Source organism: Balearica regulorum, chromosome 10 (assembly GCF_011004875.1).
Source record: "Balearica regulorum gibbericeps isolate bBalReg1 chromosome 10, bBalReg1.pri, whole genome shotgun sequence".
NCBI classification, from domain to species: domain Eukaryota; kingdom Metazoa; phylum Chordata; class Aves; order Gruiformes; family Gruidae; genus Balearica; species Balearica regulorum.
Genome location: NC_046193.1, coordinates 11,729,336 through 11,754,439, shown reverse-complemented (window position 1 = coordinate 11,754,439; position 25,104 = coordinate 11,729,336). Strand labels below are relative to the sequence as shown.

General features: G+C 48.4%; 2 protein-coding genes across 5 annotated transcripts in view; one reads left to right on the top strand and one right to left on the bottom strand.

Annotated features, from left to right (window-relative positions):
- ABTB1 (ankyrin repeat and BTB domain containing 1) overlaps positions 1-14,806 on the top strand; it is a 28,983-nt gene extending 14,177 nt beyond the window's left edge. The window contains exons 9-12 of the mRNA XM_075762112.1: positions 5,357-5,455; positions 6,086-6,253; positions 9,240-9,440; positions 11,252-14,806. Of these exons, the coding sequence (XP_075618227.1) occupies positions 5,357-5,455; positions 6,086-6,253; positions 9,240-9,440; positions 11,252-11,458 (675 nt within the window). The 3' untranslated portion in view covers positions 11,459-14,806. The remainder of the gene's footprint in view (positions 1-5,356; positions 5,456-6,085; positions 6,254-9,239; positions 9,441-11,251) is intronic.
- A 6,236-nt stretch (positions 14,807-21,042) lies between these two features.
- The window catches only part of MGLL (monoglyceride lipase), a 106,892-nt gene continuing 102,830 nt past the window's right edge, over positions 21,043-25,104 (bottom strand). For all 4 annotated transcript variants that reach the window (XM_075762108.1, XM_075762111.1, XM_010304973.2 and 1 more), the window contains one exon: positions 21,043-25,063. In XM_075762108.1, coding sequence (XP_075618223.1) covers positions 24,938-25,063 — 126 coding nt within the window. In that variant the 3' untranslated portion in view covers positions 21,043-24,937. The remainder of the gene's footprint in view (positions 25,064-25,104) is intronic.

The following is a 25,104-nucleotide window of genomic DNA, read 5'->3' as shown; positions in this document are numbered from 1 at the left end:
CAATGAGGCTGTCAGTGCAGGTCCTTTCCCTTGGATTTTTCCCCCGGCAGGGATCTCGATAAACAAAACCCTTGCCATGCGGTTGGTGGGCATTTCCCCATTGACTACAATGGGACAAGAGTTGGTCTCCAGCTCTTTTTTCTTCTTTCTGCCATCCTTCTTGAGTATCAGAAATGTTTTATCAGCAGGCATTGGTACCCGAAGGGACATATAGGTGGAAGATGGCTTGCTGGGCTGGCTTGCTAGGAACTGACACCCTGCAGTGGAGAGGTGCTTTCCAACCCTGAAACTATTTCCAACAGAAATGTGAGTCCCTCTGAAGCGAATTTAACTTGACTGCAGTAGAATTGCTTTTCATAACTACATCTTGTTGACCCTTAGAAATAGCCCACAGGTCGATGATCGCTATATTAAAACACCATCAGTATTATTAATTAGGCTCAGATACATAGATCTTTGCTCCCAGTTGCAGGAGAACTGGCTAAGTATTAGTGATCTTCGTTCTCCCTGCATCTGTTGTTTTCTGTAATATCAGCAGATTCACTTAGCTCTTAAGTCTGTCCTTTTTTCCCTTTCATACCAAGCACTGAATTTAATAACAGGAACTCATTTTAGGTGGCTGCTGTGCCCAGAGGTTGTATGACTGAGTGATGTAGCAAAGTTTATTGCCTTTTTTTTGTTTTGTCCCCTGCCAAATAGACCTGCCTAGTGCAGGGAGCGTTTGTGCGCGTGCATGAGAGTTTGACTGACCTGCTGGATAAGGTTTTTTACCTTTAATAAGCCAGTGTGTTTTGTGCGGGCTTTTGGCCAGACATGTTTCTCTGAGTACAGAAATCTTTCCTATGTAACCTGCCTCCCCCAAATAACTGCATTTATTTGTGGCTTTCAGTATGCCTTTGTGTACATTTTCAGGCTTTAAAGAGAGATGATACTAAAAGTAAGCCTCAGATTTACCTCCCTAAGAACTGAAAAAAAGGTTGTGGGCCCCAAACCAGTGAGATTTACATAAAATTTAAGTCACTTCACAAATAAAAAGAATGTTTTCTGTTTGATTGCTTGTTCCCAGACCTTGATGACATGCTCCTATTGGGTTAAGCTTTTCTTCTCAAGAGTTAGAAACACTTCCCTTTTAATTCTTTCATGCACAACAGGAGCTGGAAGGAGAATATGAAACTTTGAATAATACAATCATCTGACAGTGCTGTGAATGCCTCTGAGCTGTGGTTTTCTTGCAGTGTTCATAGATCAGAACGAAGGCAGTCACAGCAGCGTTTAGACTCATTATGGCTGCAAAACGAAGAGGGCATGGGCACACGCCTGTTCACTGGAGAATTTGTATGCCATGCACAAATGTGGGTGCTTTGTTTAAGCCTGATAAATTCTAAAAGATTCCTGGGTGTTTTTTTCTCTCTGGGTTGTGTGTGGGGGTTTGTTGTTTTGGTTTGGTTTTTTTGTTAACTTACAAAGACTATATGAACAAAGCTCTTCATCCTATTGGCATTTATATCTCATCATAATGTTTGCAAATTGTTAAATTCTCTGAGTTAGGCATCTTTGTTCTGGGACAGAGGAATCGCACATCCTTATTCTTACAGGGTTTGATGCCATACAAGGAATAGTATACAAAGTGTCTAACATAAAATGCCAGGAACAGGCACATATGCTTACATCCATGTTCTTGAGTGAAACATACACTTTTTCCCCAGCCTATGCAGAACAAAATAGGTATTCAGCTTCTGGATAAAAGCCAGCATTTCCTGATGACAGTTCAGGTAATGATCAGAATTTGGCAAGAGACATTCTGCACTGCTGCATGTCATGTAATGCCATATTGCGTGAAATTGGGATGTATACAACTTTCTGTTTCACTGTAAACAAATAATCTGCATGTCATGTCTTTGAGGTTTGAATGATGCAGAAAACTCTATGCATCCCAATTTCATAGTTCAGTAATATGCTTTATGACTAAAGCAATAATTAACATTTGCTATCCAATCACAGTTCATTATTAGTTTTTAGAGTGAGAACTGTCTGTTCTTTGAACTCTTAAACATGTTTATAATCTTGGTATCTTGTTTCTCATTCCTGTTTATACTCGAAAGCCTTTTCCTCTTTCAGTGTTTGTTTTTAAAAGTGTGGTTGTTGTTGCTATTTTGTTTTAAACTAGTAATGACCAGAATTTTTCTGACCACAACAGCTGCTGCTTTGGTATGTTGCAAGAAAATTTAGCAGTGACAGATTTAAGTAAAATACCATCAAAAGCCAGGCAACTGTCAAAAACCATGTGGCTTTCCACTATCTGCCTGCCTAGCTCTTCATCTCATGTCTGCCAGGTGGCCTCTGAGTTAGAGACTCCAGGGCATCCAGTGTGTGAGACTATAGGCACATTGTTTCCTTTGTTTCCTAGCTAGTTTCTTCATTACGTTTTAACTGAAATCTTATTTCCCAAACCAAGATGAAATCAGACTTAAAAGGATCAGAGTTTGCTATGAAATAAATACTGTTCTCTCCATCTGTATTGACATTTGGTGTGGCTGCAAAAAAAAAAGTGACCATTTGTCCCTTTCGGGATAAAACTAAATCTTGTAATGCTTAGAAAGAACAGTTGGAAACAACTAGATGGGTTCCATCTTGTCTGTCTCCACACCTGTGTAGTGTGGTTGTCCATGGCAATTATTCCTGTGCTTTGCTTTGCCCATTTGGCAGAGGTAGATTAACTGAACTGTTTACAACATGCTTCCAATTTTTTTTTATTATTTCTTTTTTATCCAATCCACTTGCATCTGGTTATGGGCTGGTAATCTTCTCTTGGATCTCTCACCCTTGTATTTTGTGTTGTAATTTATTTGTAATTTTCTTGCTGAGATAATCTGGCCAAGGTACAAACTGCTGCCGCTGATTTGTTTTGTATGTATTTTTTCCTCCAGCAACATTTCTGTTTAAGTGCTAATAGCAAATTCATAGCAGCAAATACTTGGCCCTCCACACGTGATGGGTGGAAGATCCTGTGAATGTTCAAGCAGTTTTATGCTATAGAGGTGTTGAGAACATTTCTGTGTGGTGAATAAGTTACTGTGAATGTGTTTGCACCTCGTAGGCTAGACTGTTTTGTGCTTCCTGGGCAACATACTTAACTTTGGCAGCTGTGCTTTGTCTGCACAGGGGTGTGCTAAGGAGGTTGTCTGAAGGGGGGGGGGGAGGAATAAGCCACTTTTCTCCGGGGAGATCCTGAAAGGGAGATGAAATCCCTCAAGCTGACAAGGGAAGAGAGTAGAAGTAGTAGGGACGTAAAAGGGAATATTCTGCAAATCCACTTCATGCTGAATAGGAATGACAAAGACATGAACCTGCTTTTGTAGTAGGAACTGGAAATGGCCTTGTAAACCTGAGCATCAGAGTGGGAACCAGGCAAGGCTAGAAGCAGGAAATTGAGCCCAGAGGAGTTTGTAACTCAGGAGACAAACTCTGAGACAAATACAACTCCCATGTCCATTCCAGAGAGATGGATTCCCTCTAAAGCTTTACCTTTGAACAATGGAAGGGGAGCAAAGAAGGGATGCGCATAGGACATGTGGAGTTTATGTCTCAATTAAAAGTCCTGTGCTACAAAGAGTGGCATCTTATCAAAGCCCGTTTCTAGGTTTGTTTTACTGTAATGTGCCTGCAAAGTTGTAGCCTTGAAAGTCATGTCAGAATTTCTAGGAAAGGACGTGGAAGCTGTGGGCATAGGGTGGGGGTAGCAGCAAGGCATACAGAGCAGGCAGTTGGATCGTGACTACTGCTTTTTGAAATGGGATGTCACAGAGAGCGTGGCTGCAGATCCCAGGCTGTGGTTTGTTCTTGTTTCTGTGCCTTGAAACATGAGGCATGGATAACAGCAAAATAGCAGCCAGGGGAATCTACAAATGGGACAATCTGATCTCATCTTCAGTGCTGGAGGTGCCCTTTGTGTTACAGCTGTATGAAAAGCAGGTAGCAGATCAGACGGGGAGTGTTCCTTGAATTGCTGCATCTCTGCTGAGAGAGGAGTTCCCCGATGGGGAAGGACTCACAGGGGAGAGGTGCTATGGAGAGGCAGCATTACTGTGACAGCCGTGCACACCATTTGAATGTCACTGGCCTTATGCTCCTGTGATTAGGAACCAGAAGCTGCCAGATGTTGCTGTGGACAGATAAAGAGCCTGGCAAATGGGTCCAGATTGCCATGTTCAGTGGTGGTGTGAGCTTTTGCCAGCTTGGTGCCTTGCCACATCCTAGAACCTGTTTTGTGAGAGAAACCCCACTGTGCACGAACTGAGCTTGGCTGAGAGCACCAGCCCGGTGTGTTGCAGGCTCTGTCTTTGTTTAGTTTGGGAGGGAGGAGTCATCTGGCTCCTCCGTAAAGCTGAAAGTCAGTTGCTTTCAGTTAGGCATGTTGGAAATGGTGCTTAGGTAGTCTGTGACTAATTGTCACAGTCAGCCCAAGGTTTTCCCAGGTGCAAACTTGGCATGTAACTTTCCTGGATGAGAGACAGCAGTAATAAACTCCTTGGCTGAGGCAGCTCAGGGGCATGTGTTTGGAAAGCAAGAACCAGGGGAAACTTTTGTTTTCAGAGATTAATTGTCTTGGTTACATGACTGTGAATATAATTTTTTTTCTGCAATTGAATTACCCTGTATATAGAATAAGTGAAAATTAAAATGTTTGGAAGTTTCACTTTAAAATAACATAAGGCCAACAGATTTTTTTAGGGTGGGTGGGGGTATGTGTGTGTGCTGTCTTTGTTGGCATGTGGGACTGGGAGGAGGTGTGTTGGTGTTAAAATAATCCACCAGGGTATTAATACTGCAGCAACGCTATCTTTGGCTGCAAATCAAATGAGAAATTTAAAATGTGCTTTAGAAATGTTGGATTATGCAAGTGAGGCAGTAATTGTAGCCAAACCATTTCAAACTAGTGTATACCTCTGTGTAATCTATACCTTATAACATCTACCTGTACATCTACACAGTAAAGGGCTAGTCCTAAGCTCTAGCATGCTTTTCGTACACACTACATGAAGTAAACTTCACCTCCGCTTGGTTATCTGCCTCGTTAGGTGGCACAGAAATGCTTTCCAGAGGTGTATGGAGGGTCAGGGATTTTCCATGGATAAGGGAGGCAGCTGCAACTTGTACCAGGAATATCTCTATCAGGAGTGCAAGAACTCCAGTTCCTCGCGTTGAAATCAAGTGTTCAGAGCATCTCTGCTCTGCACTGTGCGGAGGGAACGGATGGACGGTTGCTTCTCGGAAGGCCAAGAAGTCCAAACTTGGGACCGTGAGCGTGTTTAAAGCACGAATGTTAAAGGTAGGGTTTTCTGGTTTCTCTTCCTAGGTTGGTTTTGGGGAGTTGCCGTTTGACAGCACTGACAACTTTAACAGTTGTCCCGATGTGTGTTTCCGGGTGGCAGATTACAACTTTTTGTGCCATAAGGTATGTGCTTTATGCTATACTTTATTCTCCTCCCTTTCTGCCATGAGTCTAGTCTACCTGTCTTCCCTACTCATCCAGTGCTGCATATGCTCTGCAGAAGCAACATTGCCTCATCAACTGGAAAACCAAAAGTTTTATTACAGCTGGAAACTATATTTAAAGCATTTAACAAAACAGCAAACCCTGCCTTTCTTGCAGAGGTGAGGAAATAAATTTATGGATTCAGCTACAACATTCACAGCTGCAAAATCTCCTACTGCTGGCTTGTGAGTTCAGTGTCTGGAGAGGGGAATGTTTGATCTGCAAGTAAACAGCAGTAAGAATGGATTTTGAGATCCAGCCTCAACTCAAACTCCTGCCCTAATGCTATGCTATTTTCGAATCTCTTAAGTTTACAAATTGTTGGTGGGATTTTTTTGTTTGGTTTTTTTTTGTTCTGAGGGTAGGTATGGATAGAAATAAGGTATGGAACAATGTTGGAGATGCAGCTTCAAAATATAGGGAGAATCAGAGTTACAGAGTCTGAACTTCTGAAATGTCTTTGAGCTGCTCTGACAGCTGGTTAGTAGTGCTGTTTGGCTTGGTGCACCAAGAAAGATGCTAGTGTTTTGGTCTTTCTTCCCTCTCCAGGCATTTTTCTGTGGTCGCAGTGATTATTTCAAAGCCCTTCTTGAAGATCATTTCAGCGAGAGTGAGGAGCTGCAGACACAGCCCAGCATCCCTGTGGTGACTCTCCACAACATCTCAGAAGACATCTTCATCCGGGTCCTCTACTACATCTACAGTGATGATACAGAGGTGAGGCCAGCCATGGAGCCTTTCCTCCTGTGCTGGTTAATTCTGGAGGTGTTCACCGCTGTGTTTTGGTACAGCATCTGGAGGGGGGTGTGTGTGTGTGCGTGTGTGTGGTTTCTCAAATCCTACTGCTCTACTCTGCTATCTCACTTCTGTCTCAGGCACCCACATACTGGGACGTGCTGTTAGCCAGGCAGGGATCTCGTTTACGTGCATGGCGTTCAGGAAGCAAATCTCTAGTCTTTCATCCCATAACAAAAATTTGGAATTTAGGTTGCACGTTGTATGTTGGCATGATAAACGCAGAGGTTTGCAGATTTCCCCCTTAGGCTCTGTGGAAGGATAAGGTGAGCAGCTGCCAGTAGATGGCAGATTGAACACATTTGGATATGTGGAAAGGTTGAGAGATTCTGCTTATTTACTCCTGGCATCATAGCCCACTTTTCCATTTGTAGCAAGTTGTCATTTCCACTGTTATTTATTGCTGGGGTGGGCAAAGGTTCCACTGGGAGGCCAACATGTTGTTGTGCTCAGTATTGCAAGCAGTAACAAAATGGCCCTAACCCACCTAGCTTTCAGCCTAATGGAAGGTGCAGCAAATCTCAGCGTTTAAGCAGCTTCCTGCTTTGGTTTTGTGGCAAATGCTTTCAGCAGATCTAGCTACAAGATGCCAGAACACATTCTGGCATTAGGGCAGTGATCAGAGACGCTGCTGCACCTGCCAGTGTCACTTCTTCCAAGCAGTATTTGTGCTCTGGGTTAGGTGCCACATACAGAGAGTGCACGCAGCTGTGACCTTGTTTCTGCTGATCTGTTCACCTCCGGGTAGCATCAGGGAACGCGCGGTAGGGGGAGATGTATTTAGTGGCAGCAAGGGCAGGATTGCCATTGGTATGCCAGAGAGCAGATGCTTCACTTGTCTGCTCTCTTCCCTCAGCCATGTGCTGAAAGGGCAGGCAGAGAGGGAAAGAAGCATGCAGGGGTTGTGAAGACCCTCCTGACGTTGTGACTGCACTGCAGCACAACCCTGTTGCCTTGCACCTCTCTGGTCTGCCTGCCCTCCTCATGGTGGCTCACAGGAAGGATGTTTCCCAGGCAGCCATCCCTTTCCAAGGGGTGCCTCAGCTGCTCTTTCTGGACTTGAAGCAGGAGGACAGGCCAAGAACAATGTATAGGAGTTGAAAGGGTTTTGCTCCTGTGTTTTCTATGCAGGACGGTACCATCGCAGAAACTAGCTTGGATTTCAAAGTGAGCAGCCAAGCTATGAGCTTCTGTAGAGAGTTCATCTGTCATGAAAAACTACCAGGAATAATGGTCAGGAAAACAGGAATATAGCTCAAGTTCCACACTTATATACGGAGTGTTCTCCAGCCAAGTGTCAGCACTCCCTATTCCACTAGACTTTTTTCAAAGTCTTTGTCTCTTTGCCATGTAGTAGTGATAGTGCTTGTAGTTGGAGGGAAGAGTGTGTGCGGAGGACAGAAAGGGTTCCAGGCAGAAAGAGAAGTTGCTGATCAGAGTTTTTGTGTGGGCTCAAGGGGAGCTTTTGGAGGAATGCTTGCCAGGTTTGTCCTTGATCAAGCATTTGAGAGCTGCTGCCATCAATAGTACTGACTTAAATGCCTCCAACTCATGTAGTTCTTGAAGCTTATGAAAGGACAAAGCAGCAGCTTTGTTACACCACTGTGGCACTATAGCATTCATGGCATCCCTCTAATACATCTCGCATCCTTCTGCACAGCTGTTGCCGGATGTTATACAGCTGAGACATTTGCTGTGAGTAGTCTCTGCAAACACCGGTGCGGACAGCTGTAGAGGAAGAAATAATCAGCCTTTTGCAGTTGTCAGAGTGAGCAACCACATGTGTAGAAGTAAACAGCAGTGGTTTTGCTGCTGACCAGTTATCAGGGCAGTAGACCATGCTGCGCCAGAGTTACCATTGCTCAATCTAGACTAGTGTGGCTTGGTCTCTAGATACAAGTGATCTCGTCTCCTCCACAGCCAGGATATGCTGCATCCTGCAGATTTGCTGTTAAAATGGATGTGGGTAACTGCTCTTTGCACTTCACATTAGCAGGAACAGAACTGTGCGGAGAGAGGCTCTAGTTCCAGGTTAGTGACGCAGATGGCTGACTAAAATAAGATTTGCCCAGCCAGGGGAAAGAGACTGAGTGAAGCTGGAGGTGGTGTATCCAACATTATCTACAGCATTTTTTATCCTCAGATCACTTGCAAGGAACAAAAGTACTTAAGAGGAAATGGGAGGATGGTTCTCTAGCTCAAGAGCCTGAAAAGGCCATTCACAACAGTGTAAGCTTGAGTGTCTGGTGCATGAATTTAGTTCAGTTTGAATGCCTGCTCAAGCTCCAGTAGTATTTGATGTGCAGAGTCTGTTCCTTACCTAGTTGGGCCTCACCTACAGTTTTCTGTATCCCTGTGCCAAGGAGGTGGTGCTGGCTGAGTTAGAGCCAGTCTGAGGAAGGAACTTAAGAGAGTTTTGCATGTTTTTTACAAAATGCAAGTCCAGCAGTACAAAAGGGGAGGAAAAGTCCTAGTGGGGACAAGGTGCTCTATCCTGCCAGCCTGTTCCATTTGTCTCTTTGAAGAGCTTTCAGTACCTGTGGTAAAAGCTACTTCCTTCCACTGCCACATTGAACATTTCTTAGCAGCCAGCTTTTGGCTGCACTTCAGTGTTTCAGGATTGCTTTGTGCTTAGCTAGGGGGGTTAGCTGCAGCATGGCGAACTTCTTGCTTTGTGCTGAGCAAGCTGCCTCTGCAGCATTTTAAGTTCCTCTGTGGTAACTGAGTGGAACACCTAGCCCTGAAAGATTGAGCTTCTGTCTCTCCATAGTACTGTTAACACTTGTCCGGTAATGGACCAAACAACGCTTCAGGGAATCTCTGCTAAAATGCAAGACAAGGCGGCAGTTTGCCAGAGACAAGTGAAGTGGGTAGGCCTGGACAGTAATTCCCCTCTTTCCATTGCCAGCTGTCCCCGGAAAACGCCTACGACGTGCTGTGTGTGGCAGACATGTACCTGCTGCCTGGGCTCAAGCGCCTTTGCGGCAGGACCTTGGCTCAGATCCTTGATGAGGACAACATTGTCAGCATCTGGAGGATCGCAAAGCTGTTCCAGCTGACCCGGCTGGAGGACCAGTGCACGGAGTACATGGCAAAGATCATCGAGAAGGTAACAGAAACAGCCCCCACTGTGTACTTACCACATGTGCCTGTAAATCTAACTGCACAGTGAGCCGTAGATACAACAGATTTAATGGTTGTACTTTGGTCTGTAGTAAGTAGTTGCCCTCTCTGGTTTAATGTGCTTCCTGAAAATGAGCAGCGGTTAAGTAGCAAAGCACATGGTGAGCTAGGGCAGGGGGCAGGAGTTGTGGCAGTATCTGATGTTGCTGCAGTAAGTCAAGATGCTGGTGGCTGTCTAGCACATCCCTGTGGACTTAGAGGTGAAAAACCTGCCCAAAAAGTTCTGCAGGTGCCATGGGCAGGTGACTTTCACCGAGCTTTCAGCCACTGTGCCCGGAGCAACGATGGTGTTGCCTGAATATACCAGCTGCAGCCTGGAGAACCCAATGGGGTGTGCGAGGGAGCTCTCTGCAGGAAATGTTTTTTTGGTGTTTGCTGGAGGGAGATCATCCTGGCATAACGCTATAGAAAAGAGTAATCAGTGTGATCTCTACTCTCCTCCAGGATGACAAATCTAACAGTTGGGGCTTCCACAGGGGAAATTTGGCTGAAATTTGAACAGCCATAAGTAATGAATCTAACACTGAAGTTTTCTTTATAGGGCTCCATTACTATAGTTTGAAGTTTTCAGGACTTGCGGAGAAAGTCGCCATACAGAAGGATAAACTAGAATCCATGGGGTGTTTTTATCCTGAGACAGATCTTTATAAATGGCTAGTACAGTTCACACAGGAATGTAACATTTTCACCTGCAGCTTGAAAGGTGTGAAATTCTTTTTGGCATGTGAAAACAGTGAAGGAAATGATTCTGGGGCTCTTATTTTGTTCAGTGTATAGCTTGGGGATGATAGACACATCAGCATCCACCCAGATTCTGACTTCTGAAAAAGGGATTTGGTTTGAAAGCTGATGAATATCCTAAGGAGTAATCAGGCAAGGTTGGACTTTGCTTGTGTTCCCCTTGCATTCCCCTTCTCTAGCCTGAGTGGGAGTCCTCGGGCCTAGCATTGGCAATGTGCCTTCCTAAGGGTGTTGGCACAAATGGAGCCACCCCAGCTGTTCAGACATCGGCAGCTGCCAGCATCTTGTGGAGATGCACTGATGATGGCAACAGGGAGAGATTTTGGCAGTACATATAGTGTAGAGCAGGGCTCAGCAACCTGCCGTGCCCAGGCACAGTTCGGTAGCATAGACAGACGGAAGCTGCCTCTCACCCTTCAGCACACCACATGTTCCTGGGGAACTTGATGCAAAATCATTCATGGGTGACCTGATTCTGTCAGGTTGGGCACAGAACAGAGCAGCTGCCTTGCTGTGATCTGCTGGTCGGCTGGTGGTGGTGGGGCTGAGAGCCATGCTGGGGTATAGTCATCTGCGGCTCCTGGTTCTGAACTGGGCACAAGCATCTGGTGTCCTGCCTGTTGCAAGATGTTTCCCAAAAGTGTCTGGCAGCTGGGGAGCCTTTCTGGAGGGAATGTTATGTATATGCATGTGCCCCAATACCAGAATTATGGATGCTTAGTTAGTGGGTATTACAGTGCACTGGTTTAGATGCAGATTGCTTAGTTGCAACCATGTATTGTTGGAATATTACCGCCTCCTTCGGATGAATGGGAGGATGCATTTCCAAGTGGTGTCTGTAGGAGACATAGGAAGATTTGGATCTCCATGTACCCCTAGCATTCCCTTTCGTTCAGTGGGATCCCTCAGCAGTGGCTGAACCCATTATCCCAACCCTTTAGATCTCTTTACCTGCTGTCTTGTCTTCCTAATGGTTCTCTTTTCCACCCCCTCCAGCTGGTGGAGTTGGAGGAGTTTGTGGCCGCTGTGAAGGAGAATGCGGAGGCTGTGGAGGAACGGCAGGAGACTGACTCCATTCCTCTGGTTGATGACATCCGTTTCCACATCACCAGCAACGTGCAGACTTACAGTGCCATTGAGGAAGCCAACCAGAAACTCGAAGCTCTGGAGAACCTCCTGGCCAGTATTGGGCTTGAGTGCTGATGTGTGCAAACCCTGCCTGTCGTATGCAGCCTGCGTAGCGCCCACTGGGTTGGCTCGGAGTGCAAGAACATCTGAGTCTCTGAATGTCTCTCTTCCCCTTCTTTGTCCTCCTTCCCATCCACTTTCAGGCATGGTTCCTTTTTAATTTATTTTTGTCTGGACATTTGCATGTCTTGTTTGTGTTTGGTTTTATTTTGGTTTTTGTTTCTCCTTTCAGAAGTAGCTCCCAAAGCTCAGCCCGAATCAGTAGCTGCTCCTTTGTGCAATACAATGTGGACAGGAGACTGCAAGCTGTTGGGGGTGGTAAGGGAGCTGTTCTGGGGGACTTGCTACTGCCTGGTGTTAGGACCCATCCTGTTCTGTTGCCCAACAACACACTTCTGAAACTGGTTCATGCCAGGATATTTTTTGAATTGCCACCAGCAGAGGAAGAAAAATGGATTAAACTCTCCAAATAAGTACAATGGAAGGGAGGTGGCCTTTCTTTCACTGTCAGCATTATGAGATTGGCAAAGGTGGGCAGTGCTTCCCTAACAAGCGCACAGGAGTACTTGGCTGTGTGGAAGGCACTGTCTTCACCTGCCCTTCTAGTTCTTAGATGAAAAAAACCAAAATGATTTCCAGGTCTTCCCTAGCTGTTCATTACTTTGAAGTGCTCAGAATTTAAAAACTTTGCTTTCTGAACAAACATCTTTGGGAATACAGTAGAGACCAGAGTTCTTCCGTTCTTAGAAAGCAGTAGCTTTCAATGCATAATAAATGGAGAGCACCCCTTTTCTTCCTAGCAGGGGAAGGAAACACCTTCTTCTTGAAAATAGCACTTTTCCCTTTCTTTTTGTCCATTGTGGTAGAGCAAAACTGACTTGCTGGTGGGTCAGGGAAGAGGGGGTCACCAGAAATCTTTTTTAAAAGGAAAAGGGGCCTTTTGGGTCTCTCGCAGGGCAGCTGTCCCACTTGTCGACCTTCTGGCTTTGCTCAGCCTTGAGCCTTGTAGCTCATTGTTCTCCAGGAAATTCACTGTTTGTACTAATGAATGTTTTTGAATCTGTGTTCTGCAGTAGGTCGTGTTATCTTGTGTTGTCTCCCTAGACTCCTAATGAGGGTAATGATGTTCTTTCTCCTTGGCACTAATCAGCAGGCAATACCCCTGCATAAAGCCTGCCTTGCCAAATAGGCTGCTCTCAGAGCTGTTCATCTCCAGAATGGCACGTTACGAGAGTCTCGGGTCTCCAAGGCACAGGCCGGGCATATTTTGCCGTGCTGTGAGTTGGGAGGGAGAAGAGGCATTGTGTGAAGCACATAGAGAATCTTGCACAGGCAGTGGGCTGCCATTACTAATGCATATTGTCGTTTTGGTCACTTTGTGGGGCAAGAGCTTGAAATAATCCATGTCAGGTGTGCTTTTAGTGTTTGAGGTGGGAACTGGGCACAGATTCCCTGGCAGCTTCAGGGTGTTGTTTTCTGTAATGGTAGTGGTGCTTCACAGGGATAAGGAAAGGGTTTGGAGATCCAGTGTTTAGCAGGGACTTGCTTCAGGTGTGGATGTGCTGGGAGGATGGGTTTCTCTTCTTTGCTAATCTCACCAGGTAAGAGACTGATGCTCCCACACCGTGTGAGAACTGCAGCCTTACTGCCTCTGCTCAGAGCATCTGCCTGTATCCATTGAAGCTGTTTGCATGTATGTGGGCAGGCGTTGGGCACCACTTGCGCTAGACAGGCTGGGGTCGGTTGCAGTGAGGAGGGGGCACTGGGGTTTGGCCGCTGCACTTGTGAGAAGCTGGACTTTGGCAAATCACTTGTCAGGACAGAAGCTGGGGACAGAGCTGGTGGGGCAGGAATGAGGTGCACTGGCTTAACTGGACCCTAGATGCTTGTGTACTTTGTCATCTGCATTTAACTGGTTTCTCTTGCAGAACAAGTCTCTTTGGGGCAGGGGACAGTGGCTGCAGGGCTATTCAAGCAGGGCATGCTTCAATTCTTCTGTTTCAAAATGCTTGTGAGGAAGTGCAAGAAGTTCTTGTGGTTTGTTTTCTGCAGCCATATTAGGATAAGGGAAGAGGACGCATCCCTGCAGGGGTGTGTTGCTGTATGGAAGCAGGGAGCAGCAGGAGTGTGCTTCTGTTCATGGGGGGTGACGTGGACAGGAGCTGTGTGTTTGTTGTGTTGATTTGTGGAATGTGTCTCTGTCCCTCTGTAAGCTTGGTGTGGCTTTGACAGGACCACCAAAGAGCCCAGAACAACTTGAACTGATAAGGGCATCTCACTAAACTTGAGGAGGGGAAGGGCTATTGAGAAAGCTTTAATATGAAATCCCATATATTTTGGGGAAAGCAGGGTGGAAGCAGTACTGCCTGTTTTCTTGCTCAGTGGAGTGTCAGGCTCATGGAAGCCTGCTACAGAAACCGACAGCTTAACCCAGCTGGTTCAGTTCCCCTGCGTTTCTCCTCCCTTTATGGCTGAAGATGACACTGAACATAAGCAGGATATTTAGTTTATCACATCCCCTCTGCTCCTCCTGCATAAATTCCTCATCTGACATCTTAGTAGTCGGCTTTCCACAGCAGTGGTTGTGACAGCCCTGCACAAGTCTTGCACAGAGGCACCAGAGAACAGAATGTGGCCTTTGCCTTCTGCTTGTACTGAACGAGATGCAGAAACAGGATTACCGAGGAATGTGCTAATGCTTTTCTCTGCAGATGCCTCAGCTGCTGAAGCAAAATGGACACTGGTAGTGGGCAAAGCAGGAGGAAGGCAGAGGAGGGGCAGCGGTGCTGGGAAGCGTTTTCCATATGGCTGCTCTTGAATAATTCCATTCCTGCGTCCTTAAGCGTGGAGCAAGTGAGGCTGCAGTTGTACACGTGGGAGGAAAGGTCAGTGTGGCCTTTTGATCTGCCTCCCTGGTAGCACCGTTCCACGTGGGCTGCCAAGCAAACGCCTCATCTGTCTGCGTGCACTTAGTGGTCACATCTGTGAGCCCTGTCAGACTGTCCAATTACTCGGGGTCCTTTAAACACCCCCCCCATCCCATTTGGCAAAATAGGGCTATCAAAAAGCATGCATAAGCAGATGGTCAGCATGCAGACAAGCTCTCTAATTAGGATGAGCCAGGTCAAAACTTAGATTTGAATTCACTTTATTCTTGCTGCAAATAATTTTATCATGAAATAAAAACCTTTTGATTTTTCTTCTGTTGCCAGTGTCCTTTTTGTGTTCTGTTGCCTCTGTCCTTTTTACTTACTACTAGCCACTTGTTGAATTAAGAAGATTGTAAAATTTAATCAGAGCAACAATATATTTAAGAAGAAATGTGTAAGCATGTGTGCAGCAATAAAATAGTATATTTCACTATATCTGTTCCTGCTGTGGCCTCTTTGTTACCAACAGACAACATCAGCATGGCTTTATTTCTGAAAGGACTTGGTGGGCTCCTTCAGCTTATTTTCCTGCACATGGGCCAAGGGCTGGCTCTGCACCACCTGTCTTCCAAGCACTGAGGAAAGCGTGACTCTGCTCTCCTCCCTTGGTGACCTGTTTGTACAGTCCTGCCAGAGCATGGGCGTAAAGCATTGACTTGTTTTTACTGGCTCCTTTCTCCCAGGATTACTCAATTTCACTAGCAGCACTGTGGCACAGGCTTGGTCAGCGTGGTGGTGGTCTGTCAGGGAGGTGATGTTTATCTTGGAAAGTTGCCCTGGGCAGCCACTGACACGTAAGTTGTCTGTCCCTCCCTCTGTTGTCACCGTGTGCCTCTGTCATTGCTGATTCTCCATTAAATCCAAGGACCAAGATTTCTCAGCCTCTGCTTCACTCTGACTTGTTCAGTGCGCTTACGGAGCCTCTGAAGTGTGTGTTTTCTCCAAAACCTCAAGTCTGCTGAAAAGCCTGGGCAGTCCTTCCTTTCTTCTCTGAGGACACAGATGCTTATTTTCTCTTTTGCCTTCTTGTATGTCTGGGTGGCTGCAACGGTGTTGGTGGCAATAACCGAGCTGTCTGTGTGCAGCCCCTGTTGACTTCAGAGCATGACTGGCATTCAGGGAACGAGGATCCAAGCCCATCCCTTGTGTAGGAATGTGCAGTTTTTGGAGGAGGGGATGCTAATAGCATCTGAATGACTAATGCTGTGGAAGGGGAGGGACTGGGCTTTTGGAAAAGTTCAAGCACTAATCGGACTTTTGGAACTCAATAAACAGTGCTCACAAGGAGCATCATTGTGCTGTGAGCGCCTGGAGTAAATGATGAGCTTCTTAAGAGGCCTGAGCTGCTCCTGTTGGTGGTCATGGTCAAACTGTGGAGATAGCACCTTCCCACCTAACAGCTCGCAGTCGGTGTCCATTGACAGACTGGTCTGCTCAGGGTGACGCTGTTTCTTTCTCTTGCTGTGGGCAGCCTGGCGAAGCCCAGCACAGCCTGGGGAGCTGGGTCACATCTGTCTGTGCTCAGCTCCCAGGGGTGGACAAACGAAGGGCTGATGATAGGAAACAAAAGCTTGACTCAGTTCTCTGCTCTGGGGGTGGGGGTGCTAGCAGAGCAGGTTTTTTGTTTTACCTTCTAAGCTAAAACAGATTTAACATAACAAATTTATTAAGATAAGAGAGGCCACACTGGCCAATCATTTGTCAGAGTTGGGGCCTGTTTTGAATAAAGGTGCTGGCTCTGCCGGGGTTACTGCCTGCCCCAAAGAGGTGCTGAGGGAGAAAGGCAGAGAAGTCCTTTTCAGGGGTTGCAAATGGTTTCTAGGGTTTTAGGTAGGAAATCAGAGGTGGGTTATTGGCAATAACCAAGGCAAGGGCTGCAGACAGGCAGAGTGTTGATTAGGGGACCGCAGCCACATTTAGGTGCAGCTATGGACATGCAGACCCTTAAAGTCAAAGCCAAGCTACAGTCTCCGAGCTCCGTGCGATCAGCATCTGGGGAAGGGGGCAGGCATGCACGTGCCTTTCATTTTTCCTAGTTGTGGTTAACACAGGTTTGGGACAAGGTTTGAAGGGCATTTGAGGAGACTAAAGAAAGTCTTGGAAGAGGATCAGTACCCATGCAAAGAGCTAGCTCTGGTCCCGAGGGTCTGGCTGCTCAGTTCCCAAAATAAGCTCTGAGAAATGAGTGTGAGAGCTTTTCTCTCCCTCCTCCTGTTTCTGTCAGAGCAAGTTTAGGGGGAAAGGGAGCAGGATTGGAGAGTGAGATCCACTCCCTCCTGACTGTAGCTCTGCCAGTGGGTCTGCTCTGCGCCCTGCTCTGTAAGCTGGTGTGGCAAAACACGAGGGCACGGCTTCGGCACGGTGTGTTTGGGAAGAGGGAGGTGGGGGGAGTGCTATGGCGTGGCCAGGTGCATCGGTTCATGGGCTCGGGGTAGGGTTGGGTCTTTTTAAAGAAATCCAAAATAATTTGATGTAGCTTTGCCATGGAGGAAACTGAGCTGGTCTGTGTTGCACTGGGATGTTGTTAAAACCCCAGTAAGAAGCAACGCCTCCCTCTCAATTCTTTGATCATATCGCTTCTTTGCGAGCCGGGGTGATCCCAGTACCGTTCGTGCAAGGCTGGACAGTGATGAACCGTGCGAGCAAGGCTGTGCAGAGACCTGCTCTGGAGGGAAGGCAAGTGTGTTAGTTACTGCTCCTTGAGATATGCTTTAGGAGATGAAGGCTGATCTTTCATATCAAGGCTAAGATGACATTATATCTCTCCCTTCTGCTCAGAAGGCTTTATTCTAACACATTCTTGGCACAGCATAGCAGAACCACCAATATTTCTATGAATTTTATTAAGCTTGCTTCCATAACGGGAGCCAGCAATCTGCTCTCTAGAACTCCTTCCACCCCCTTCCTCCCTGGATCTAAAACTGAACTTTTATCCAGGAGTTTTAAAGGAAGTTTGTTGGCGGCAAGTTCAATCTCTTTCCCTTTCCCAAAGGCTGTCATTGAGAAGCTGAAAATGCTTCAGGCGAGTTGTCCAGAAAGCTTTTTCTGCCGTGCTGCTTCTCGGATCCGAGTGCCTGTCGTGCACGGCGTCTGCTGTTGGAAGGCGCTGGCTCGGGCCACGCTGCTCCTGGGGCGACTACTCCTTCCCAGGGCCGGGGGAGATGCTGTTTCTTGTTTCCTGATTTTGTGTGACCTTTTCCAATCATGCGTGCAAGTAAACAACAGTCTTCCAGGTCGGAAAGCACACGAGGGGAAAGCACTTCTTTTGCTCTGCCAACTGCAGTGCTCGTGGTGCTGGCTGCGATCACAGGGCAGATCGGTCTTGCATGCAAAGTTCAGTGTTTGCTGGGCATCCAGCGCTTACAGTCACGCAAGTGCCCCCGGGCTGGGTTTTGGTGCAGAGCAGCCGCAGCGTGGGATGTACACACGCTCGGCACAGGAAGAGAGGGCTTGGAGTTAAAAGTGCATGGAGCGAGCACTGGGAGCTCAGTGCCGTCGGGGCTTTTGATAGGGATAACACAAGGGCTGTCCTGTGCTGTGGGCAGGCGGCTCGTTGCTGTCACTGCAGCACGAGGCTGACCCTGCTGTTCAGCGTGAGGGGGAAGATTGATTTTTGTTTTTTCTTCTCTATCTCTGGAAGGGGAACCGGGGTTGGTTGTTTCCAGCATGTGGATCCCTCCTGCTCTAGGGTTCGCTGCGTTGGCCTGAGGAGAGCTTTGGTGGTGTTGCCATTGCATGGTTTTTCATCTAAATGAAGGCACGACTCTGATACGAAGGCTGCTGACCCCGGGAAGGCTGGAAAGCCCTGCTTCGCCTGGGGCTCTGGCTCACGGCAGGGTTCCCTGTGGGCTGGCAGGCGCTTGCTTGCCTTTGGTCACGGCCCCTTCCTGAACTGACGCAGGGAAGGTACCGCTCATCCGTTGCACCCGAGCTGCCGTTGCTTCGCCTCTGCCGTTCTCATCTCTGCGTGTTTTCTTACAAGACAAGCGTTTTCCATGCTGGACATCTTGCCCTCCCCTCGGCTCCCCCCCAGGCCGAGCAGCTTGCTTTGCCAAGTTTCCTCTGTTTAGACATCAGCACATATCATGCGATCCATCCAAACTCTTAATTGATCTCTTAGGAATTGTTTTTCATTTGAATTCCTGGAATGTTTCCAGACTCTGAAGAGCTTCCTCTAGAGGGAAGGGAAATTAATCCCGTGTCCCTCCTTCCTGAGGAGCGGCGGCCACGGGAAGGCCGGTTGTTTGGCTTGCTCCTGTTGGAGATGTGGGCTCGGCAGTGTTTGCTCATGGACGTGGCTGTTTGGTTTAGTAAGGCAGTTGTTAGGAGAGCAGCAGGAAGGTGAGTGGTAGCTCCGCATCAGCAGCTTCCCCATCGGATGAAGAAAGAGCATCCCAGACTGACAAGCTGGGAGAGCATTGCCCTGTTTCTGTGCACAAAGGGGACTTGCTGTGCTTGTGTGTGGAGAGAAGAGCAAACAGCTGTCCGAAAAAACCCACTTTCAAGAGCCTGGAGTGAGCAGGAGGGAGTCAGGCTGCCGGCATGGTGTACAGTGGCACCTGCGTGGCCCTGTGGGCTCCATCCCCCATTCCCTGTGGTGGAGATCCCTCCGAGGCCGGGCAGGGATGGCAGCAGTCGGAGAGGTGTGAGTCCCCGCTCACCCCCACCAGCAGCTCTGGAGTGAATTACACCCCCGCTTCTCTTTCCTCCTCCGATGGTCTATAAATCCTGTGCTTAACCATTTTCCAGCAGAAAATGTGACCGAAGCGCTGCCGGTTTATATGCTGAGCAGATCTTTCAAATTAAAATTCGCCATTGCTCGTTGATGCTGCAGCATTTGGCTCTTCTCTGGTGCCTGAGCCTGGCCCGGGTGACGGGGCGTGTGGTCCCAGACATCTGACGGAGGCACGGTCCCTGCAGCGATATGACCGAGTGTGACACCTCTCATGGCACGCCCCGATGGCAAGGCACGCTGCCCGTCCCTGCCAGCCCTGCTGGGGTGGCTGGAGAGTCTCCTGAGGAGCTGTGTCCCCCAGGCCCCATGGCACTGCTGTGGCTCCTGCTTTGCCCACCTTGCACCAACCCCGAGAGAAACTGCCAGCTCTGGATAACACAGGCTGGGAGAAGAGAAAGGGACAAAAAGCTTCAGGGTTCCCGCAGACTCGCACGATCAGACTAGAAGCACGTGCTAAAACCAGAAAGGCCACCGACAGCTCGCCAGGCACAAGGTGGTGACGCCAGGAAAAACCGCATCACCGAAAAGTCTCCTCATGCCAGTGCTGCTCCTGGCCTCACACCGGACCATCCCCTCCCTCCTGGGCTTGGTCCCTGTCCCAGCACCATGGCATGCACTCTCCAGCGACCCTCAAAGCTGCAAGGAGCTTAATGAGCCACAAAAACACCACTCAAAGGGCTGGGGACTTGACTTGCTTTAATACCGGCTTGTTACTAATAATGTTCCTTACTAGTATGGTGTGCCCGCTGCCTCGGCAAAAAGCCCTGGCTCTGCTCTCTGTGCCGACGTGCATCACAGTCAACGGCGAGCTGGGCTGTGATCAGAAATACAGCCCGCACGGGGCTGCCGAAAGTGTGTTATTCTCTGGCTTTAGCGAGTAGAGGCACGAGGAGGAACAAACGCGGTGCCAGAGGTTGCAGGTCGGGTCTGGCGTTGCTAATGACTCCAGCCGGGGGGTGGGCACGTGGATGTGCCGTCCGCCTGTCCCCTGCTGTGGCTGTGGCAGTCATCACCCCTTTGGGGGTGACACAACACAGCAGCTTCTCCTGCAGTCCGTGCGGGGAGGGAGGCAGGAGGGGACCCTGCGGTTGGGCCGTGCCCCAGCCTCGCTGTCCGGGCAGCGGGGGGCATCTCTGCAGCACGGGGCACCCCGACAGCACCAACCCTGCACCCCGACAGCACCAACTCTGCCTGGGACGAACCGGGGGCTCTTACAGCACCTGGGTGCTGCCTGGGAGCTGAGAGAGCAGCAACTCCCCCCAGCCCTCGCGGGAGTCGCAGCTGGGGGCAAAAGGTAGGATTTAAGCGGCTGCTGCTCCTGGCCACGGTGCAGATGCTTCCTGTTTGAATTGGGTATGGTTCAGGACCAATGTCACATTTTAACAGGCTTGTAAAAGCGTGGGAACCAGGTCTGGAAGCAGGCTGGGCTTGCCTATTGCTCCAGGCTCCTCCACCAGCTCTGGACTGCTGGTTCATCTGGGGTGGAGAAGAACCTGGGCCAGGAGATTTTTTTTTAAGTTTGCACCTCAGCTACAATTAAAAACAAAAAGAAAGATTTGACTCTGGGGAAGGTAGAGCTAGTTTTCCCTGAGATTACCCAGGCAGACAGCCCTGCTAGCTCAAAGTCAGATGTAAAGACATCTTACACGGGCAGTGCCCTAGCTGATTTTTTATAGTGTTGCTCTGGGCTGCAGCAAACAGCGGCGCGAGGCCACGGATTTCAGGGCTCTTTGAAAAGCTGACCTTGAAGCAGAAAGGGAACCTCAGGCCTCCATGAGACTGGGCTGCCCCCAGACCCCTGGTCCGCAGCGGCTGGCAAGCAGGCGCTGGCCACGCCGGCAATTCGGCAGCACCCAGGGCTGCAGCCCCCTCCTCCACAAGGATGGATGGATGGACGGATGGCAGTCACCAATGATGCCCTCAAACACACTCTGTTCAGAAAACATAACTTTATTATTAGTTGCAATATACATTGTATTCCTTTAAGAATCCTAAACTTGTATATGGTTTTTCCCACTGAAAATACATGTGTATGTATATATGTTTTTATATATGTATATATATAAATGTATTTTATTGAACTGGAACACAACAGAACAAGAGAGACAAGCTCAGAAATTACTTGGAAAAGTAAGTATGACCTCAATGGGTTTGTGCTGGCAGTGTACCAAGGTGAGTGGTATAAAAAGAACAGGCTAACTAGAAGATGCGATAGGTTAGGCAGTGGGGAACGGTCTCTCAGTGCTACAGGTGGTGATATATACAGTAGTTACACGTTGCTATTGCTCAGTCACGAGTGCCACCTATTTGCAGAGGCAGACCAGTCTCTGGTGCGGCTCCGCACAGCAACATTCGTAAGGCCAGCTGTGCTCCCTGCAAATGGTACCTGCCATTTGAAAATAGAGTTTAATTACATTTCCCTCGGCAGCAGCTCTGCTCATTACTAATCCGGTCAGCGAAGGAAGAATTCCTCCTGGGCACGGTGAAACCTAACTGGGTCAATATAAAGTAGCTTACAGGCAGGGTAAGGGATCAGCAACAGCAGCGAGAGCTGAAATGCGCAGGCTGAGCCGCAGCTGGTGCAAACCAGCATCTCAGCTGACCCAGGCTGGTCTGCTCCTGGCTCCTTCCCTCCGCACTCGTCTCCCCACTGCGAAAGGGCTGCTCCCCCCGCTCAGCAGCCTGCCCGGAGGTGTGCCTGGAGGTGTGCGCTGCTGCTCGGGGCACGATGCTGAGCCTTCGGGGCTTTTTTGGGGGAGGTTTCCTTGTGTTAATTTCCTCAGAAGATAATTCTTCAGAAAACTGGCTGAGGGTGGCAGTAACCCCTGCTGTGCCAGGGGCTTGGGGCTTATTTGGCTTTTTTGTTGTTCTTTCAACTTTTTGTTAACCTGAATTTCAAACACAGCTTCCCCAGGCCACATGCCATTGCTGAGCTTAGCTAGGCAGAGGGACGAGCCCTCCCCACATGAACGTAATTGGTGTCCCTTTATTTCTGCTGAGCCGCAGATGTTTCTTGAGTGAAAGGACACATTTTATCAAAGGCACTGACCATGGACCTTCCTCTGCCCGAAGCCAGGTTGAAGGGAGCAGAGGGCTCTGACCTTCCTGCTGGAGGGCCGCTTCCCTCCCCCCCGCAAAGTGCTTGTCAGTTTGGGAAGGGATGTAAAGAATGTGGGCATTGATTTGTTCCTCCTTTCTCGTGAAAAGTGCTTTCAAAAATCCCATCCTTAAATCATCATCTTGCTACTACCCCCGCAATGTCTGTCACCACTGGCTCACGCCTACTTGATTCCCCTTCCAGCTGAAGCAGCAGGTGAGGTTTATCACCCTGTGAGCAGCGACCCCTCCCCGGCCAGCTCCCCCCTTTCTATACTGAGCATGACGTCATATGGTATGGAATATCCCTTTGGCTAGTTTGGGTCAGCTGTCCTGGCTGTGTCCCCTCCCAGCTTCTTGTGAAAATTAACTCTACCCCAGCCGAAATCCAGGACACACCTCTGTAGTATTTATCTTTTTGCTGTCTTTCCCCAGCAGCATCTGCAAGGAGGGGTCTTGCTCGAGGAACAGAGGCTGCAACAAGCCAGGCTGCCGGAAGATACGGAGCAGGTGACCTGTGCATCGCCTCCTTCCCAAAGCAAGGGTCGCCAGAGGTTTTGTAGGGGCTTGTGGAAACAGCTGATTGCACTGGAATAATGAATCAAAAGCTGGTGTTGCTGGGAGAACTACAGCTCGTTCCTCTCTTTAGAAGAAAAAAAATACAAGTATGAAAGTGCCTGGATCAACCTGTATAAAAGAGCTTTCCTGACTTGAGCCCCTTAGGGCCACTACAGGGACATAACCTGCATCCACACGTCCTTCCTCCATCCACGCTGCTGGGACCGAACGGGACCGAGCCCTGATTCTGACTGTTATTGCACAAAGGTCCCTTTCCTGAATCTTGCCAGCACTGGCTTCGAGGGGAGGAGAGGTGGGTGACCCCCACGGCTGCTGCAGGCGGGATCCAGCCCTGGGGGCAGCGGCACAAGGTGTAGGGACGGTTCCCACTGCTGCTGGGGCAGGCAGCAAGGGGGCTGGTTTGTCACTGGGGGCAATGCCCCACTCTCTCATAGTGCAACGTTTGCAGGTGTTTTCTTCTTGCAAAATTGGAGGGATAGGTGCAGGTTAAACCCATTCCCTTTGGCTAGTGCCAAGAAGTGTATTCATAACTAGGGCCATCACTCTGGACAAACTGAGCTGCACAGCCATGCTGTGATCGTTACACAGCTTTTGCTGTATTGATACAATGCCTCTGCTCCACAGCCGGGTCTTAAGCCCTTCCTTCAGCTCTGCTGCTACCAGAGCCCCAGACACAGCTCTAGGCTTTGCCTTGTCTGCACCACTGGTCCAGCTCACAAGCTCCTCCATATCAGCTTGTCCACCAGTGCCCCTGGATGCCCCAGTGCAGCAAGGTAGATGTTGGATGGACAATTGCACCCTGTACTCTGCCTTCAGCTCCCCACGTTGCTTAAAGGGGTGAGCTCGGCCCCTGCGCTCTGTGATCTGCCCCAGAGGCGGCCATGCTGATTAGGAGGAGATTGGGATGAGCTTGGACGGGATCTCTGTTCACGCTGTGGGTCTCCTGCTAAACCGGTGGACCATGAGGACACCCACTGCTAATTCCCACCCACCAGATGCTCTGCGCTTCTCTCTAGCATTATTTTCAGGACATTTTCCAACTGATGAAGGAAAACAACAGATTATGACTGTAAAGTTATGGTGAGAAGACTGGATCCCGGTAGGATAACATTGTTCCTCGCCAAGAGAAGGAACAATTAACCCCTTCTTTAGACTCTCCTCCCATCTCTTCCCTAGCTCCCAGCCACTTCTATATACATCATATATTATATTACTATATTCTCTTATAACTTTGACTTTGCTTTTTCAGTTTCAGTAGCACAAGTGATTAATTCCAAAAAAGAAAAAAAAAAAGAAAAAAAAAAAAGGGAAGGAAGGAAAAAAGCAACCCCTAGGAATATTTTGAATATTTACAGAATAGTTCATCTTGCAGAGGAGATAGGTGTGGCATTGGGAAAAGCATGGGGTTTGAATGTGCTAAGTGGGTTTGATTCCACATTCCTCCTCTCCCCTCTGGGACCCTGCTCTGACAATGAAAATTAAAGAGCTGTACAACACCCCTTCCCCGAGTGCAAACTCGCAGAAGACATGCAGGGTGGTGGGGGGAGGCTCTCTTTATGCTCCCCCCCCGAGCCTGGCCTGCTTATAAAGGCAGTATCCAAAGGGGTCTGACCTTGAAAATCAGCCTTTCACTTTCAGGGAGCTGTCAGCTCTGTTTTTAGCCTTTCCTTGTTACCCAGCACCTTCGTTACTGCTCTCTTCTCAAGGACCAGGGCTTTTAAGGTACTGGATGGTGGGGTCAGGGAAGGTTCTGTACGCACCTGGAATCAAAACCATGAAGTGGAAGATACTGACTTCTTTAACATACCAAAAATTATTGCAATATAAATACACCCCTGTCACCCCAGCAAAAGCAGGGAAGGGGAAGTGATGGAGGAATTTGGGTGGGTGAGGGACATGTCAGTACAATCGCCCGACCTGGAAAGCTTTGACAGCTGCTCCCACAGCTATCAATTCTTCCCCAGATTAGGGCAATGGACATTTACATCAGCAAATAATGCCCCACCCTGCGCCTCTCCCCCCACCCTCCCTTTTGCTGTGCATGATAAAATATCCCAAGAGTCCCTGCACATTAGATCTTTTTCAGAGAGACTTCTGTTAAGAAAAGCATCGATTCCCAGAAAACCCCAGTAAGAGCTGCAAGAACAATTGCTCTTAAGTATGGCTGGTTTCCCCAGCTGCTGAGACCTTCTGGCCAATCCATGTTAGTATTTCTGTGAAGACAGAGGTAGACACCTCAGGCAGCTCTTTGTGGAGAGCATGATAGGCTTCCTCATACACCTGCAACCAGGGAGAGAGCAGAGATTAGCATAGAAAAAAAA